Source organism: Amphiura filiformis, chromosome 6, assembly GCF_039555335.1.
Source record: "Amphiura filiformis chromosome 6, Afil_fr2py, whole genome shotgun sequence".
NCBI classification, from domain to species: domain Eukaryota; kingdom Metazoa; phylum Echinodermata; class Ophiuroidea; order Amphilepidida; family Amphiuridae; genus Amphiura; species Amphiura filiformis.
The window spans coordinates 37,186,446-37,205,786 of NC_092633.1; the positions used below are offsets into that span (position 1 = coordinate 37,186,446).

General features: G+C 35.8%; 1 protein-coding gene across 1 annotated transcript; it reads left to right on the plus strand.

Annotated features, from left to right (window-relative positions):
• The first annotated feature begins 1,241 nt into the window (after nt 1-1,241).
• LOC140155377 (uncharacterized) lies at nt 1,242-15,283 on the plus strand. Its single transcript, XM_072178202.1, has 9 exons — nt 1,242-1,542; nt 4,471-4,569; nt 5,682-5,731; nt 8,050-8,151; nt 10,737-11,222; nt 11,582-11,846; nt 12,654-12,752; nt 12,943-12,992; nt 13,742-15,283. The coding sequence occupies exons 1-9, from the start codon at nt 1,412-1,414 to the stop codon at nt 14,311-14,313; spliced, it is 1,854 nt and encodes a 617-aa protein (XP_072034303.1). The 5' UTR covers nt 1,242-1,411; the 3' UTR covers nt 14,314-15,283.
• The last annotated feature ends 4,058 nt before the right edge of the window (nt 15,284-19,341 follow it).

The following is a 19,341-nucleotide window of genomic DNA, read 5'->3' on the forward strand; positions in this document are numbered from 1 at the left end:
CTGTAAACCCTGAATTATTAAAGGTGTACCAAGTGGCCGCCAGAGAGCAATATTATATAGTTAAGGCATTTTACACTCCTGTTCGTAGCTGTGTGGTCCATGGGACCGATAAGCAGAAAAGCAACATAAATTGAAATTATATGAATGATCAAAATCATCAATGGACACGTTATACGGCCAAAAAGTGTAAACTTTAGTTTCGTGTTCGTTCAAACCTCAGCTATTACTAACTGTTCCAAAATAACAAGATTCATAACATAAAAATTATTGCCTCGTAATTATTGTTGTAAGGGGGAGCACGGTGGCCGAGCGGAACGGGATAGGACTCATAATCGGAAGGTTGCGGGTTCGAGCCCCGGCGACGCCATCGTGTTGTGCCCTTGAGTAAGGCACTTTATCTCGATTACTCCTCTCCACCCAGGTGTGAAATGGGGAGCTGTTATGAATACTGTCCATTGAGCGCCGCCCAAAGGTATGAGCATGCCTTGGGCATTGTATGGCAGCTGACATATTCTAATGACGGCGGAATAAATGTAAAGCGCTTTGGTACATGTTCACATGTGAAAGGCGCTGTATAAATACCAACATTTATTATAAGAGTGTAAAGATGGTCACTGATTCTTCCATATGATATCACTTATTAATCCACCAGCATGTCAAAAAAAATAAAAGAAAGAACCTTTTACATTAAACCGCGTCCTACTAAAGGGAGGGGGGAGGGAATTGTACCACACCTAACTTATTTTCCCCGAAAACATTCAAGTAGGCTAAGTAACTGGCTAATTGGAGTCAATTGCGCCAATATCTTGCATTTAACGGTAAATCAGATATGCATATACGATCCCTATATAAAATGTATTAATTTTGCTTTATTATTTTGTTCCAAAATATCAGTTAAATTTGTAGTGTGTATAAAAATTAGCACTTACATCCTGCACAGTTGGCTTTTTCGTTAAAATTTTTGCCTTTCAAAAATACCGTTTGAAACACAAATATACCTCTCCTGCAAAATAATGCAAATGATGCATTCTCATGACGACTTAATCTTTTCAACAAACAAAATTCGATATTAGTATTCGCCGTAGAAGTGACGTTTGGTACAATTTTGTGCCACCCCTGGTCTCGAAAAGGTGGCTACGCCACTGATATACCTTAAAAGCTGATCGACAAAGTCAGCGAAATCCTATTGTTCGTAGTGATTTATTACAGCTCGATTTGTTTTTCACGGTCTGGGTCTATAGTCGGTTAGAAGGTTTTAAAATTCCATCGTGGCAAAATGTGATTGCGGTCCAATGAGATTTTTCTCACTTTTTGACCAATATGAAGCGTAAGACCATGAAGACTGATATATATATTTGATTTGATTTAATATTAAGACATAAGTGTCTCTCATGCTACTGCTAATGCGTTAATGTTCAGCAATCAATTTCGAGTCTGGGAAGAAAAACGAAGGAAAAGAGCAGGTGACACCTCCAAAATGCATAGTATCACGTTCATAGCTATCGTGGCATACCTTGTATGCATTAATGTCACAACAGCAAGGTGAGTTTGTATTTTTGTCTTTTTTTTTTTTATTTTAAAGAATTTTATCTAATATCGTAGCTGCATTTCAATTACGTGACTGCACAATTCGATATAATATATGAATATAATTATTTCTCTAAACACCATTAAAGGCCAATTCAATGATCCCAGCCAAGGTGTAAAAACTTTGAAATTGCTTATAGAGTGAAGAATAAGTCATTAAAATTGTCATTAGGTATTTTTGCTATGAAACAAATTGCAAAAAAACCCGAAAAACAGCAGTATTGACAAAGTTGAAGCCCTATACAAACACATGTTTTTGTTAATTTCTCTACTTTTAAGGGATCTGGAATGAGCGTTTTGACAGTATTTTGTGGGACATGAGAGCACATCAGACATACCGAATTGCATTCTGAATACGAAGAATGTCTTTCTGATATCAAATAATTTTCATTTTTGAAATTCACAATATAATACAAATTTTATGACAAATTATTAAAACAATTTCACATTTTTGATATAACAGTCCTCGAAGTAAATTTTATAAATCTAATGGTATATTCTTATACGATCAATTGAAAAATTTGACCTTTCATATTGAAGATATGGATTTTCCCCCAAAAAGACCTAATTTTTTTTGGTGTTTTGGGAAAAAAATTCATATCTTCTATACGAAAGATCAAAATTTTTAATTGATCGTCGGCTTTTCATCCCACCTACATACACTTTAAGTATAAATCATCAGATTTATAAAGTTTACTTCGAGTACTGTTAAATATCAAAAATATCGATTTTTAATCATTTGCCATAAAATGTGTAAATACATTGCGAATTTCAAAAAATCAAAATTATTTGATATCAGAAGGACATTCTTCGTATTCAGAATGCAATTCGATATGTCTGATGTCGTCTAATGTCCCACAATAAATAATGTCCAAACGTTCATACCCCAGCCCTTAAGTATATAAATTACAGATTCATACAGGGTGTCCCAGAAAAAATTACCGAGCGAATAAAATTGAACGTAAGTTGAGTAATAGACTTCAGAATCAACAAATTAAAAATGTAGCGTATAGCTTATTTTGTTGTGCATCACATACGAAAATTGATTTGATTCGATTGACTGGTTGCGAAGAAATGAACGATTACATAATGCGTGCATCAATGCAGTTCATTCCAAGTTTGATGAACAGGCGCTTTTTTCATACTCGCTCACCGCTTCCTAAAGTTTGTGTATCTCATTAAATTTAAGTCCACATTATCTATTTTATAATCCGACGATGTTATGTCATTCATGCTTTCACTGAAGATGAATAACAGTTTGTCCGAGAAAACTTTGATTTCTGCAATTGGAAGCTTTCCAACTATAATTCTTTATGTTGTGCAAATATGTTATATTTTAACTTTCCAAAGAACATTTGAGCCAAGAATGACAATGATCAAGTACTTATAGCTTTACGTGTGATTTTTGATACCATGCAACATTAATGTTGAAGTTTTAGAAGATATAAACTTTGAATTATAATTTCTTGGAAATATTTCAAAAACATGTGTGTGAGAATTTTTTTAAAGCCAGCTGTAATTCTTTATGCAATAATTAAAATGTAAAATTAAAGAAAAAAATATATTTACAAGTACCGAGCATCATTTTCCATGCAAGCTTTCATTTCCAATATCGTGCAGGTTTTTAAATTTGAACAAAACCTAATTAAATGTTTTGCAAGAAAGAGATTGTTTAAAAAGAAAGATTTCACAAAACAAAATATGAAGCCCGTTGACAGTTAACCACTAGTGCGCATTGTGTTGAATGATCTTTCTTTCAACTTTGGAATGAAGTGAATTGACGCTTGCGTTATGTAATTGCTCCTTTCTTCGCGATCAGTCAACCGATTCCATTAGATTTATGGATTCTGATGTCTATTTCTCGACTTACGTCCAAATTCTGAATTTAAATTCTAATCTAATCTAAATTTGATGATTTTTACGATCCTACGGATGAGTAAATCACTGAATAGCCTATTTAAGGGCTCGGATAGTGACTTTTGCGTATTTTTTGTGGGACCTGAGAGCACATCAGACACATCAAATTGCATTATTAAAACGAGGAATGTCCTTCTGATATCAAATAATTTTGATTTTTTGAAATTCGCAATATAATACAAATTTTATGGTAAATGATTAAAAATTAATATTTTTTGAACAGTCCTCGAAGCAAATTGTATAAATCTAATGATATAATGCTGGGATGAAAAGTCGACGATCAATTGAAAATTTTGACCTTTCATATTGAGATGTAGAATTTTTTTCAGGTTTTTGATCCCCTTGCCGTTGAAGTTTTCATAAAACTTCATTTCGCAAACTGATTCTTTTACGTCATGATCACACACAAAAGTATATCTTGACGTCTGAAAAAAGAAATAGTTTCACCTAACTCAATCACTAATTTTCAACAATATGTGGCGTGTTTTTAATCCAATACAAAAGAGATTTCCAATAATTGGTCTTTTAACTAGATGATACATAACTTGTAATTTTGTACTGCATGAGGAAATATTAACACTATTGCTTTTAACAGTTAATTGGTAATTTTTGCTTGTCAAAACCAGTAAGTTTTTACTTACTATATTATTTCGTCCATATCGTCGGAGGACTTCATCAGATGTAATCATCTGATTTATTTTCCCATGAAATTGGCTTCCGGTTGTGTGTAGTCTCATTTCCAGTCTTCAAAAGTGGGTGACGTGACCTAAAAGTCACGTATATGACCCACTTTCCTGTGTAGACACTCAATTTTGATACTCCCAATCAAGGGTTGTATCGTGTGCTTTTTAATAAAGGTGTCTAAGGTATATACGCATTCGTCTGTGGATGAATTAAGTACCCGAAGGTATCCACAAATCATTAGATAGAAAACTGACACATACATATATTGTTCTTTTGTTTCAGCGTGTCCGCAGGTTATATATGCAGCTACGTTCATGGTGAAAGATACTATGAGAGTTGTGGATTTTGGGGCTTTTCGTCATGCACACATTACCGATACGAGTAAGTTGCTAAGCTTGAAAGGGTATATGGGCTGATAGCCTCATCCTCCACCATCAAAATAGACACTTTGGCACCAGTGGAAGTGTCATAGTTTCCTCATTAAAGCAATATTATAACATTTTCAAACAAAATAGATTAGCATTTCTTTGCCATAAAATGTTAGCTTTTACTGTCAGATATATCCCTTTTATTTTTGAGCCGAACAACTACGGCAAAGCAAAGAAAATTGAATTTACTACCAGCGCACATGTCGCCAATACGTACCACTCCTTCGGTCATGTTGTGGTACGACCCTTTGTTGTGTATATCACCGTCGCGCACGCCGTGTACATACTGTGTGTTATGAACATCGTGTATGAGTTCGACTAACAATTCCATCGTAATAATAAAGCGCCGAATCCGGCGTTTTATTCAAGATTTTGACAAAACTACAGCACCTAGAGTCTTGATTTTTGCAGGGTATATTGGTTTAATAAAGTACAATTTAATCGTGTAAAAAAGGAATTTTTAAAATTCAGTGAGGGCGTCTTCCTCAGCAAATGTTATAATATGGCTTTAACCATGTGAAACATTGGGACTGAAAAGATGTTTTGTTGGTATTTCAATAATTTACCATGCCCTATACACACTTTTGTCTCTCACAATATGCGACGCGAGAAATGGGCTTCCATTTCTTCGATACCATGATAAAATCGCATCGTTATCTCATGTAGTGGCGTCAATCTGTCTTCGGGGCCGGCCTTCGACTTGAATTGCCGAAAAGAACAAAGAGTGATTAAGAATTAAAATTCTTCCAAGAAGTGGGGGGGGAGTGGGACATGTAATCCAGCACCCCCCCCCCCCCATTGCCTCCCATGACTATGGCCTAGTTAAGGTACCCCCTGTAGACCCTGTATGATGTATAAAAAGTAATATAACACTATTGTAAAAATGGTGCACAAAATGGCATGGCTTTAATAGGAATTTCAGTTTGTTGCTGCATGCAGGTCCTATGTTTTTTCACACTGCAGTTTACTGTCATTTACTGCCGCCCACCTAGGCATCATAGATGTTCACCCTTTGCATTGCCTATCCTCTGATTCGTATATTTTTTCTTTAATATTTTTCCACAGGACTCGCCATCGATGTTGCACAGGATGGCAAGGAAATTCCTGCACAATACGTACGTATAATGAATTTTCTACTTATCAGGCAGTGTGATGTTCTGACATTGATTCATTTCTTGTTGCCCTGGTCAGTGGACTTCGGGTATATATATAAATGCGCTTTTATAAATGCGCACGTGACATCTACAAGTCGCGCGCCATACCGTGTTCAACGATGTAAGGTACCCGGATGTACACAAATTCCACACGCAAAAGTATAGGCGAAAATGACAGGTTACAAGGAAAATTGCTTTTGCAAAATAGTGGCATTGATTGCAAAGGGCAAACTAATTTGACCTGAAACATAAACTCTTTATTTGGATTTTCCATTACGGATAAAAAAAAATAATGACGGAAAAGCTAGATATAGCTGATTTAAAAACTGTTATTTCATTATTTCCGTGCTAAATGGGCGTGGCAATTGGCCATATTGATGACGAAATGTGATTCTCACTGGCATTAAGGTCAGAACTGAGTAGCTGCCGATGATGTTAGTTGATAATTTTTGCACGTGATGATAGGGAACTAAGGGGGCTGTCATTTTCTTCGGTGAGGAATAAGTCATGGATTTATTTATTTGGGAGTCAAGATAAGTATTTCCACTCCCCCCCCCCCCGTAGTGCCGCCACTGGACATAACACTAACCCTAATTTTAACGTAAATTGACGAAACTATAACTTTTCTTTTCGGAATAATGACCTTCTCGAACTTAATAGGCTAGATGTCCCCGCCCGACCTCCTCAACCCCAACTTACTCATTCGCTCGCTCTCATTCAATTAAGTATCAAAATGGACAAAAAACAAATTCAAAATGTGTTTTTACATGTTTTAAGCACCTTTTTGTGTCCCCCATGCTAAATCGGTAATCTCCCAGCAAATACAAAACGTTTTCGACATCATTCGCAAAAGGTTATAAAAGGTTGTCAGAAAACTTTTAAATGTCGGGTTATATAAAGGGTACATTAATGTTATAAAACGTTTTCATAACATTAAATAACATTTGTTGGTAATTTACTACACAGCAAACACATGTTTTACAGAAAACATTTAAATGTCGGGTTATATAAAGGGTATAAAAACATTTTAATAACATTCCAAAAACATTTTTGAAAATTTGGTACAAATCATTCTAAACAGAATGTGAATTTGGGGTTGAAAAAACATTTTGCTAAAAATGTTTGCCCAAAATATTTACAATAACGTTTTAAAAATGTTTTCACGACCTTTATATAACCCGACATTTAAATGTTATTAAAACGTTTTGTAAAAAACATTTTAAGAACATTTCTGTGTTTGCTGTGTTTAACATAATGTTATTTAAGTGTTGACAAAATATTTGGCCAAAAATGTTTGCAAAACTACTTTACAATGATATTTCGAAAACATTTTTAAAATATTGTTGTTGTGTGTTTTCATACAAAACGTTTTAAAACGATTCAATGACCTTTATATACCCCGACATTTTAATGTTATTAAAACGTTTTTACCTAAACCAAAACCCAAAATATAACTTATTTAAAACGTTTTAAAAACGTCTTTGTGTTTGCTGGGCTGTACACCCTTTGACGTACAATTTAGAGTATAAACACATAGATGACTGTACATGATCTAATCATCCCGGCTGGAAGATGTTGAGGAAGACTCGTATACTATACATCACGAAACAAGGTCATAACTGTAGCCACTCCCTCAATGGTCGTCATTTCAGTGATTGACAGTGATGCAATGCAAATATGGCGCTGGCCATCTGGTCACGTGCGCATTTATAAAAGCGCATTTATGTATATAACCGAAGTCTACTGCTGGTGATGGCATGCCGTTTTATGCTGGTGGTATATTCTCAAAACCCTTCCTTTATTTCTTGTTGGAAACGCTCACAAGTTTCGCCAACATAAACTTTATCAATTTCTTTACACTATAAACCACCTCACAGATCTTGTTAGGGTCCCATAAATATATTCAGAAATTGAAATAATAAATGGGAGCAGCGTGGTCCACTGGTTAAGGTCTTTGCCTTTGGTGCGAGAGGTCCCGGTGCGAGAGGTCCCGTGGTTCATCTGGTAATGGCGGGGCAGATGATCCATGATAAAAAGACCTTGTTACAGGCGGTTCCGATCAGGGTAACGCCCGATTGTCGGCTACACTTGCCTGTCCTATAAAATTACCCCGACCAGCTATCTACGGCGACCCACTTCGTTCACCAGGTCACTTGTATCTGGCCCAAGTTTCGTCAGCGTTATCTCCTAGATTTCAGCTGTTAATGCCTAGATATGCCCGACATAAAAAAAAGAAAGATTATCCTATATAATTGATTATCCTTATTTTTCCTATGAAGCCAAATGCACTGATGGGGATGGATTGTGTCAGAATGGAGGAATATGCCTTTCAAGTGGTTACTGCTTATGCGGGGATGAGTATTATGGAACATGGTGTGAAAGTAAGTTGTCATCGATTGTTTGATTTGATTACGCTGGGAAGTAAAGATGTTGCGTACGCCGTGGTCGTTCGCCCTTCTACCCGATGCCCCATGTCCCCACTTCGGGCAGACAACGCAGACAATGCACAAAGTGTGTCCGTTTTACAATATAAATAGAGGCAGTCAATGATAAAGTCTACCAAGCAAGCACAAAAGTGATTTTAAAACGTTATAAATGCGTTTTGGCTTTGGTTTTTAATGTCGGATTATATAAAGATCATAAAAATATTTTTAAAACGTTTTATTATGTAAAACCACTATAACGGATCTTTTCAAAATTTTATTGCAAAATATTTTGGCAAGCATCTTTTCACACTTGTTATGCTTCAAATTTCAAAATGTTTTAAACGTTAAATACCCTTTGTAACCCGACATTTGTAAAATGTTAAACGTTTTGTGTTTGCTGGACCAGCAAACTCAAAACTCTTTTTAAAATATTATTGATTAATGTTATAACGTATTTTGGTTTTAGTCAAAACGTTTTAATAACGTTTTATATGAAACAACAACAACAACAACTGCAACAACATTTTCGAAATGTCGTCAAAATCTTATTTGGCAAATATTTGTGCAAAATGTTGTGCCAAAAATTAATAACACTAAGTTAGAATGTTTTGCATCAAGTGCTCATTTTTTAAATAAATGTCATTGAAACGTTTTACACCATTTTAAACCTTTTCTGTAAAACGTTTAATGTTTGCGGGGATAACTAACAAAGATGATCCAGTTTGTTTGTAAGAAAGCAACAGCGATTTTGACCTCATTCATACGTGCGATTATACGTGCATATTGTCCTGTGTGTGAGATTGATCGTATAAAAAAGTTGCAATTTGAATGGAATTAATAATTTGTACACGTGTAACTTCCACGTGTAACGCCCGTAAGACGTCAAAATTGACAGTTTTGTACTGGTTAGTAACGTCACGATGTTTATGTAACGCGACTAATTTTCAAAACGAAAAAGTATCATTTTGAAAATAAAGTCTTCATTATAATATGCATGTATTGGTCCTTAATCTACCGAAATACTTGGGTTTTTTGCAATTATAATTCATAATATTCGGGTTAAAATTAGAAGTTTTAAATTGAGATCGCTAAAACTTGGCTAGTTGCCCTCCTGTGGCCAAGTGCTATACATGCTAAACGTCATATATGCACAATCGTTGCTTTGCGGCATATACGCTCGCACATAAGAGTATCCGTACGATGGACGGACGTTACGCGAAGCCGTATCGAACATCGCAATAATCTTTTCTTACGTAATTTCATCTTTTTTAAAGCATTCTGTCAAATATGAGCAACAAGGAACTGCTGCTGATAGACCACTATTAAATACTAATTTTTTTGTAATGGTTTTAAAATGTTGTAATTTCAGAATAATAGTCTAATACAGGGTGTCCCAGAATGATCTATACCGGGAAAGATGGAATTTTTTACGTATGAAGGGCATGTTGAATAGTAATATTGTTTTGCATTTTAAATTTTACATATATTTAGCTTTCTCAGATTTTTAGATTTTAAAATTTGGACGTTTCTAGTAGAAGTTATAGAAGATTGCGTAAAAATGGTGAATTCTAAGTTTTGACAACGCAACCTATTTTGAAAATCTGTAACATTACTAACCGTTCAGCACAAAGTTATTTGGAAAAAGTTATGCAGGTATATGCCCTATTCATATTTCCACTAAATAGCCGATATCTATCTATTATTTATGACGTTACGAAGCAATCATTATATGGAATTAAGGATTTGTGGCCTAATCCCATTCTCTCTTTGGCGGTTGTTTTAAATATAGTTATTGTGGTGTGAGGTCCATGTCATTTGAAATGCTTGCAGAGATCGAACTGGTTGTGGTTCAGAAAAGACGGCTCCTCAATTTACTGTACAGTAGGCGTGGATTTCTTTCAAAAACTTGCTGCAAACCGGCAGCTATGTTGAGACGCAAAGAAGATTCATTAGACGATAGTGTATAACATAAAGAAGTTTGACGAGCATGGAACTGTCAGGAATCGGCAGAGTGAAGCTTCAGGTGCTCGTAAGACTGTAAGAACTAGAGCGAACCTTGCAGCTGTCCGGCAAGCTTTAAGGCGCAACCCCAATAGTAGTTGTCACCGAAATGCTGTGCCAAGCAACGTTCTTCATTTAATCGTATTGTGCCATTTTTCAAAGGTATGCGAGTCGTTTTTCTTCGATTTTACATTATTGCATGCCACGCCAAAACAAATAAAGGTAGCGTGCTGAAATTAACAGAATAAGTAGGAGACATGTCCAACATTATAATACAGGTATCAAAAATAGATACACTGCCCGTCTTCTATTTTTAGTTATTTTTGCAAACACGGTACAAATCATTCTGGGACACCCTGTATAATTTGAAGTAACCCTAACTTTTTTTCTCAAGCTCTCATCATAGTTTTAACAACTTCCGAAGGAACAACATCTGACGGAGCAATTACCGAAGAAACAACTTTCGATGGTTTTAAAATGTTGTAATTTCAGAATAATAGTCTAATATAATTTTAAGTAACCCTAATTTTTTTCTCAAGCTCTCATCATAGTTTCAACAACTTCCGAAGGAACAACATCTAACGGAGCAATCACCGAAGAAACAACTTTCGAGGGAACAACTTTTGAGGAAACCACTTATGAGAAAGCTACTTCCGAGGCAACTACGTTGGAGGGAACAACTTCTGCGAGAACAAGCTTTGCGGGAACAAGCTTTGCGGGAACAACTTCTGTAACAACTACTTCTAAGGAAACAAACTTTGAGAGAACAACATCCAATAAAACTACTTCTGAGGGAACAACCTTTGAGGGAGCAATATCTGAAACAACTACATCTGAGGAAACAAGCTTTGAGGGAACAACCTCTAAAACAACTACTTCTCAGGGAACAATCTTAGAGAAAACTACTTCTGAAGGAACATCATCTGATGGAACAACATCTGGGGACACAACTTTTAGGACAACGGCTTTTTACCAAACAACTGTCAAAGATTCAACTTCTGATGAATCGTCGACCCTGGCAAAAGGTACGAAAACTTGAGACGTCAAAACCCGTTCCTATCATGTGGTTTCTGATCGAAGTTTGAATCCTTCCTGTGTTCAATTTACTTTGCCTATATTGATCAGGTGGAACGTACTGTTAATTCTACTTAGGTACAAGAGACATGTTTATAATCCATTGTTAATTCTTCTCTATCATGTCTATGATTCAAATGCTTTGATTCCGATCGATTTTCATTGATTTCATGTGATTTTTAACCGTATATACGGGAAAGATCTGACACCTAATATTTGGATGTCAGATTTTGTTCCTCAAAATTATTATATAGATCACAAGCTTTCCTAATAGCTTAATACCGGATCATGTGTGTTTTTAATTATTTAGATTATGAATATGCTACCATATGGATCACTCAAACGGAAGGTGGATCTACTGATATATTAAACAATCACAAAATAGAAGGAACAACTTCTGAAGGAACGACCTTTGAGAAAGCAACTTCTGATATAGCTACTGAATTATTAACCAATCACAAAATAGAAGGAACAACCTCTGAAGGAACGACCCTTGAGAAAACAACTTCTGACATAGCTACTTCGGCGGCAACTACATCTGAGTTAACAACATATGCAGATCCGAAAACTACAAGGTACATGACTTCAGAATTCTAACGGAATTGGAAAAAAATAACTGTTTCAATGTTTACATGCATTCAACATGTTGTGTTAATCACATCCTGTATCCCAATCTACTGGAATTCGTTAATTGATTGATAGTTTGATTGATTAATATCAAAATCACAACAAAAATCACTGCAAAATCACAACAAATTCACTGCGCTCACTGCTGCGATTTTTTGTTAACTGATTTATTTATTTATTTATTTATTGATTTTTTGTTAAAAAGTCTTTTCGTAAAATATAAATCAACTGAGATATTGGGAATAAACCTGTTTCGTTGATATGTACTCAAACATACCATAAAAAGAGCATGCTAGAATCACAAAAACTCCTTAAGAAATTCAACTCATACATCAAAGAAATAGCTAGTCTCCCAGGTTAAATATTAAACATGGTATAACATGAAAATATATAACGCTATATACACTAACAGTCAATTTGAACTTCAAAATCACAACTAAAATTACAAATGAATAGTTTCCTGGCGAGAAGTTTATGTTCTTGAAAGGAGATAGTATTATCTTCTATTTAATACCAAGTGTGTCACCAAAATAGTTCAAAATAAAAAAATGTACCTAAGATTTCAAAGAAGTTTGTTTCCTCCTATTCATTTACTGTGTATACCAGCAATTTTCACCCGACCCCTCCTCCATAAAGAGCTGTATGTACTTTTTGATAGGTATGCCTTAGTGTGTGAATGAGAGACCAGAAAGTATTCAAAATCACAGTGCGATTTTTTTAAAGCGACAAACCCATATGTTGTTCTTTTGTTTCAGTGTGTTCGAAAGTCATATATGCAGTTACGGTTACCGTCAACAGTACTACACAACTTGTGGATTTTGGTACCTGTCGACATGCTCACATTACCGATACGAGTAAGGGTCTTAACATTGTTGTCATCTCATCCACATATAAGTACAACTGCCACACACCAAGGGATCATGGATGCTCAGACTTTTCATAACCTATATACTCCATATTTTTTCTCATATTGTTAATCGGCATTTCATTTCGTCCACTGTGATAGAACCACTAAATTAATAATTTGTAAATCTTTTTCAACAGGACTCGCTATCGATGTTGCCCAGGATGGCAAGGGATATCGTGCACAATACGTATGTATAATGAACATTAACAATATTCTAATTATTATAGTCAGTCACTTCCAAGATACATAAAATCATCAACATAATGTTATATAGCTCCATTACGTTTTGTTACCTGGAGAGATTTGATCATGTCTCACCTCCTTTTTCAACCAAATCGACGGTAATAACTCTGGTAGTAAGGGATCAACATTTAACCACAAATTGCCTCAGGCAAAACGCAGATCCTGGGAACTAAATACATTAACCCATAATGTGCCATATACTGCCTCTAGCTATAATGACAGCCTGGTGATGTGGTCAACTCATTGACAGATATCAATCTCAGGAGGGAATTCAATTTTGATCAATTCACTTCAGGTAGTGAAACGTAATGCAAAAGACAGAAGTACAACATTAAAGACTGTGTACACTGGCAGTTAAAAAGCCATAAGAGTAGCCTAGCACACTATGCGGCCGTGCAATACTTATGAGCCGGTGGCTTAAATTTCCAAATGGTGTGTGAAAAAAATGATGCCTCCTCTCGGCTTACCAAAAATTGCTTGCAAATTTTAAGTTTAACTGGCATATTTTTATTTAGTAGACTGGAGATGTGCATAGTTAAGAAATGAGTCTTAATAGTCCGTCACCACTATCTTGGTGTCTGCGTGCTTCGCGGGTTTGATTATTCACCGCAATATCCGTGTCATTTTTTAATCTGGGGGTTGCGCTTTCAATAAAACTTATTAGACTATTCGTTTCTTTTATCATTTCGCAAGCTTTCATCATAGCTTCAACAACTTCGGAAGGAACAACCTCTAAGGGAACAATTACCGAAACAACAACTTCCGAGGGAACAACTTTTAAGGGAACAAATACCCAAGTAACAGCTTCCGAGGGAACTACGTTTATGGGAACATTAACCGAACGAACAACATCAGAGGGAACAACTTCCGGGGAAGACATTTTGGAGGAAACCAATTCTGACAAATCATCTTCTGATGCAACTACTTCTGAGGGAACAACCTCTGAAGGAACTGATATGGAGGGATTAAACTCTGAGGAAACAACATTTGAGAAAACTACTTTTGATGGAACAACCTCTGATGCAACTACTTCTGAGGGAACAACCTCTGAAGGAACTGATGCGGAGGGATTAACCTCTGAGGGAACAACATTTGAGAAAACTTTTGATGGAACAACCTCTGAGACACCTACCTATGAAGGAACAACCTCTGGAGGAACTGATGTGGAGAAAATAACTTCTGAAGGAACAACCTTTGAGGGAACAACCTCTAACAGATTTACAAGTCTGGAATACTACTCTGATTATAACACAAACCCAAACTAATATTTTGCATTATGCAAATAATGCATTGTTCCAATACTTGAAATTTCCTAGACTTTTTATATGCTTTTGTGTGAGCTTTTGTGAATGATGCACGAACGTGGTACTAAGCATGCCTGGAAGCATACAATTCTATGTCAATTTAGGTCAAAAAGATGAAATAACAGCAATTGAATCGCACCATAATTTTACATTCTTTTCCCACATTGGATTTTGTGCTGTTTACTGCCGGCACCAGAAAAATTATTATTCTGTCTTCAAGTTATTGGTAGTGGAAATGGAAGAGCTTCATCCAAACAACTATATTTTTACGCAAAAAATTTAAAGCAAAAATATATCAGCATGCGAAAGACAAACATCGGTAAAACACACACACGCCTGTAATGATAACTCACTGCCAGATTGTTAGTCACACTGCCATGATACTCTAGCAGTGTGTGGCAGATGGCGGCACCTACACCTGTAGACTATCTACCGTCTCCTACCTACACTGTTAAAACGCTGTTTAAAAGTTGAAACTACGATGATTATCTGGTGAATTGAATAGCCACTTGCTTTAAGCTAATGAAACTACTGGTTTAAAATATTCTTATAAACTATTTTAAGCAACTAGCTGTTCAGCGTTGTTTAAACTTTTAAACAGTGTTTTAACAATGTAGCACATTGTTAAATAAGTTGTCAAACGCCATAGCTTTCCCATGGTTTGCAGGAACGTGGGTTAATAAGGTGGGGAATAAGGCTAAAATGTTTGATACGGCTAAAAAGTATCGCTGTTTTGTCTGTTTGAAAATAAAGAGAACTTGATACCACATCTATTCATGTTCACAAGGTAACTACGTGCTTTATTTCTGAGTACACATTATATTTTCTTACTTTATATCAAATGAGCTGTGTCCGATTTTATATAAAAAATGCGAATGTAGCTCAAAATATTATTGTGTTAACAAGTAGCCAAACTAAATTATGCAAATATTTCTTTTATATCCAAACACACTACATCACGCTACATTATTCGTGGTTCCTAGCCTTAACATGCTTAATGTCAGGACTGATTTGATTGGGCTCCTTGAATTTTTTGAGCGACATTCACCATGTTGACAGGCGGATTGCTTCAAATTAAGCCAATATACACACAAAGTCAAGATATCTTTTTATTTAAGGGGAATAAGGTTATACAGAAATGTTTTGTATTTTCATAAAATTTATTGTGATGGTAAATCATAGACTAATACAGACCAGTTTTAAAACATTTCACAGTAACATGCCAAAAAAACTCACTTCGTTTTCCAAACAGTTTCGGCAATCTAATAGGTTGCCTTTCTCAATTACGGTGAATGCCAATCGATCCTTTGCTGGATGGTATGACGTCAGCAGAAGATGATGACGCCCTCTGGGTCAATTGGTCATAAATCTGACTTATTCATAACACTTTACTTGCGGGAAGATCAAAACACATCTCGATCGACAGGGTGACACGTATTGAGGACATATGCGCTGGAATTAAATAGTGTTTTTCCCTCATCTTTTCGAGTCAAATTAATATTTAAAGGGGGGATATCTGAAGGTTAAAACTAACATTTTGTGGAAAAGAAATGCAATTCTATGGACATGTTACAACATAGCTTTAAAGGACAATTATTTGTTATATTTGATTATGTTTGTAATTTTCTTATGTTTAGTACGTTTGCTAGTATTTCCATAACAAAGGCGTATTTCTCTCTTACATATTTGACCATTAAATTAAACCTATTTTAGAAAAAGAAGGATTTGAAACTTTGGCATCACGCGGTACCAAATATCTGTGTACAGGATAAAATTTAAAACACACATAACCAATGCTTTTACAAAATGATACTACAAATAGAGGTTGTGCATATGACGTATCATACCGTAAATATGGCGGACTACTCAAATGCATTCAACAAAAGCATGATTGCAATCTACCGCGACAGTTCGTCTCACACACATAACAAATGCACTAAGATCAAATAGGTTGATGACAACATTTGATTGAATGGACTGCACTGCGCCATGATTACGGTGAAGGACACCGGTTCAAATCCTTTGTTTGGAGCCAATCAATAATTTCACACACAACCTCTATTTGATGATCAATATCTACGGCATTCAATTCAAACAATTACCGCCACCGTTGGAACAAACATCACATGTTTTTTATAATGACATACAATAATAAATGACATCAAGATAAAGGCTTTTAAAGATCATTAAAAATAGAAATCTACGAAAATGGTGTAGAAATTATTGACTTTTTAAGTGTCTAAACCTTGCTTACAATTTTAATAATCCTAAAATACCATTACTATACCTACAAATCACCAATTAGTCAGTTAGTTATTTGTACTTTTTACTTAGCCCACAATAATTACTTAACAGAACATAAAATAAAATAACAGAACATAACATAACCAGATAACATATATAATACAACACACTTCAACATAACACATCACATCACAACACAATAATATAAAACGTAACATATAAATATACTTTAACGTAGCATTACACGCTGATATAAACTCCCATTTATATTTTGCAATTATCATGATTATATTTTTATAACGCATAAAATATGGTAAATGTCCTCTTCATTATCTTCTGCCTCTGATGACGAGTTCTGAAACAACAACAAAGAGGACAATTTGAGTTGACTTGTGAAGAAATTAAGTTAACATTAATGTATAAAAAGAAAAATAAACGAACAGGCATGCAATATTATCCGGGTGCTTTGATACATGTTGTTAATCTTACTATCCACACTGGTGAAACTCAAAGAAGCGAACTGGAGATGGGAAGGTCACCTTACACGAAAGGAGAATAGCAGGCTAGCACAGGTGGACAAAACGGCTTACAAAATGGCAACAAATTAGAAAGGGATGACGACGAAGAGGAAGTGGACGTGGCGTGACACATGTGACCTACATCGACAAGATATGCGAGAGACAGAAAAAGCTGGCAGAGTCACGAATAGGGCTACGTCCAACAATGGTCAAACATAGCCTGATGAGGTGAAATACGTGAGGCGCAGGGGTAATGGTGGTGTGCATGTGTCTTCAAACCCTTCACTCCTTACAATGCTTACCTTATGGGATTCAGTTTGATCAGACTTTGACATTTCCACAGAGGCGTTTTCACAGTGGTCTCCTGTTACCAATATAGCATCTTTGATTACGCAAGCAGTTACTTCCTCACAAGCCATTTCTTCCTCGCAAGCAGTTTCTTCCTTGTCTGCAGTTTCTTCCTCGTCTGCAGTTTCTTCCTCGTCTGCAGTTTCTACCTCGCAAGTAAGTGTCATGTCGTTGTCGTTTTCCACGATCTCTGCGATTATTGTCGCTGGGACATCTTTGTCATCGAGTTGTTTTTCCTCGTCATTAGAAGATCTGTTTGATAAAGTAATTATACTAAATTACCATCAATTACATATGTATATTTAATTATATTATAAGTACATTTGGTTGTATGATAATGATATGATCACAGTGCATTAGTCAAGATTAATTAACTGCACGCGACAGTAGAAGCTAGTAGACAGTGGACTTCGGGTATATATATAAATGCGCTTTTATAAATGCGCACGTGACATCTACAAGTCGCCATACCGTGTTCAACGATGTAAAGTGCCCGTAAGTACACAAATTCAACACGCAAAAGTATAGGCGAAAATGACAGGTTACAAGGAAAATTGTTTTTGCAAAATAGTGGCATTGATTGCAAAGGGCAAAATAATTTGACCCGAAACATAAACTCTTTATTTGGATTTTCCATTACGGAAAAAAATTAATGACGGAAAAGCTAGATATAGCTGATTTAAAAACTTATATTTCATTATTTCCGTGCTAAATGGCCGTGGCAATTGGCCAAATTGGCCGATGATGTTATTTGATCATTTTTGCACGTAGGGAATTTAGGGGCTGTCATTTTCTTCGGAAGGAATGGGTCATGAATTTATTTATTTGGGAGTCAAGATAAGTATTTCCCTCGGGGGGTGCTGTGCAATAATCATGATCCTTCGATATCCATGATTTATCCTTGCACATTTATAGCATCGAACCTCCAGCCAATGTTCCTTGACAGTGCTCGCCACGAAACAAGGTCACAACTGTAACCACTCCCTCAATGGTCACCATTTCAGTGATTGACAGTGATGTAATGCAAATATGGCGCTGGCCATCTGGTCACGTGCGCATTTATAAAGGCGCATTTATATATATTAACGAAGTCTACTGGGAGAGTTACTAGTATTGCAATTGGGTCCAGATCCCGCGTTCAAGTACGATTGTCTTGACGAATGCACTTGTGCGAACACAATATACACTGATATTATGTGTGCGTTTTGTTTCAGGCTTAACAACGAATATTTATGACACAGAATGCACAGAACAATGGATAATCGTCAAAAGACTGGTGAATTGCACGCAAAGGTTTGAACAAAATATTAAACGCCATCATAAAATGATGCTATGCAGAAATATATGTAAAAACTGATAATTAGTACTTACAGTAATGGCCCGGCGTCATTTCCCATTTCCTTTAGAGGAAACTCTTTTCCAGCCGACAATTGTGCCTCGTTGCATCTCTTTCGTTTCCTTAAATAAAATAGATATACACATATTTTACTATTAAAAAGCTGATATTGAAATATGTTGATGACCTGGCGTTTGGTGAAGTTGTAAATACTAAGACAGGTGGTTCATCACAAATGCAAAAAGATCTTGATGGTTTAGGTAAGTGGTGCAACAAAAATTACATGCTACCAAAACCTTCAAAATGTCATATTATGCACATCAGTTTTTTGAAAAGAGAGCATTCCTTCAATCCTTTGACTCTCAATGGTTCTGTTTTAGATGTCACTCAGAATATGAAATTTCTTGGTATCACCTTAGAAAGTGATCTTAGTTGGACTACTCAAGTCAGTTAAATGATATTTCGCGTATTCGTACATGCTCTATGTTTCGAGACGTATCAATGCTTCGTGGGATGATGTATGAAATGTATATTCGGCCTATC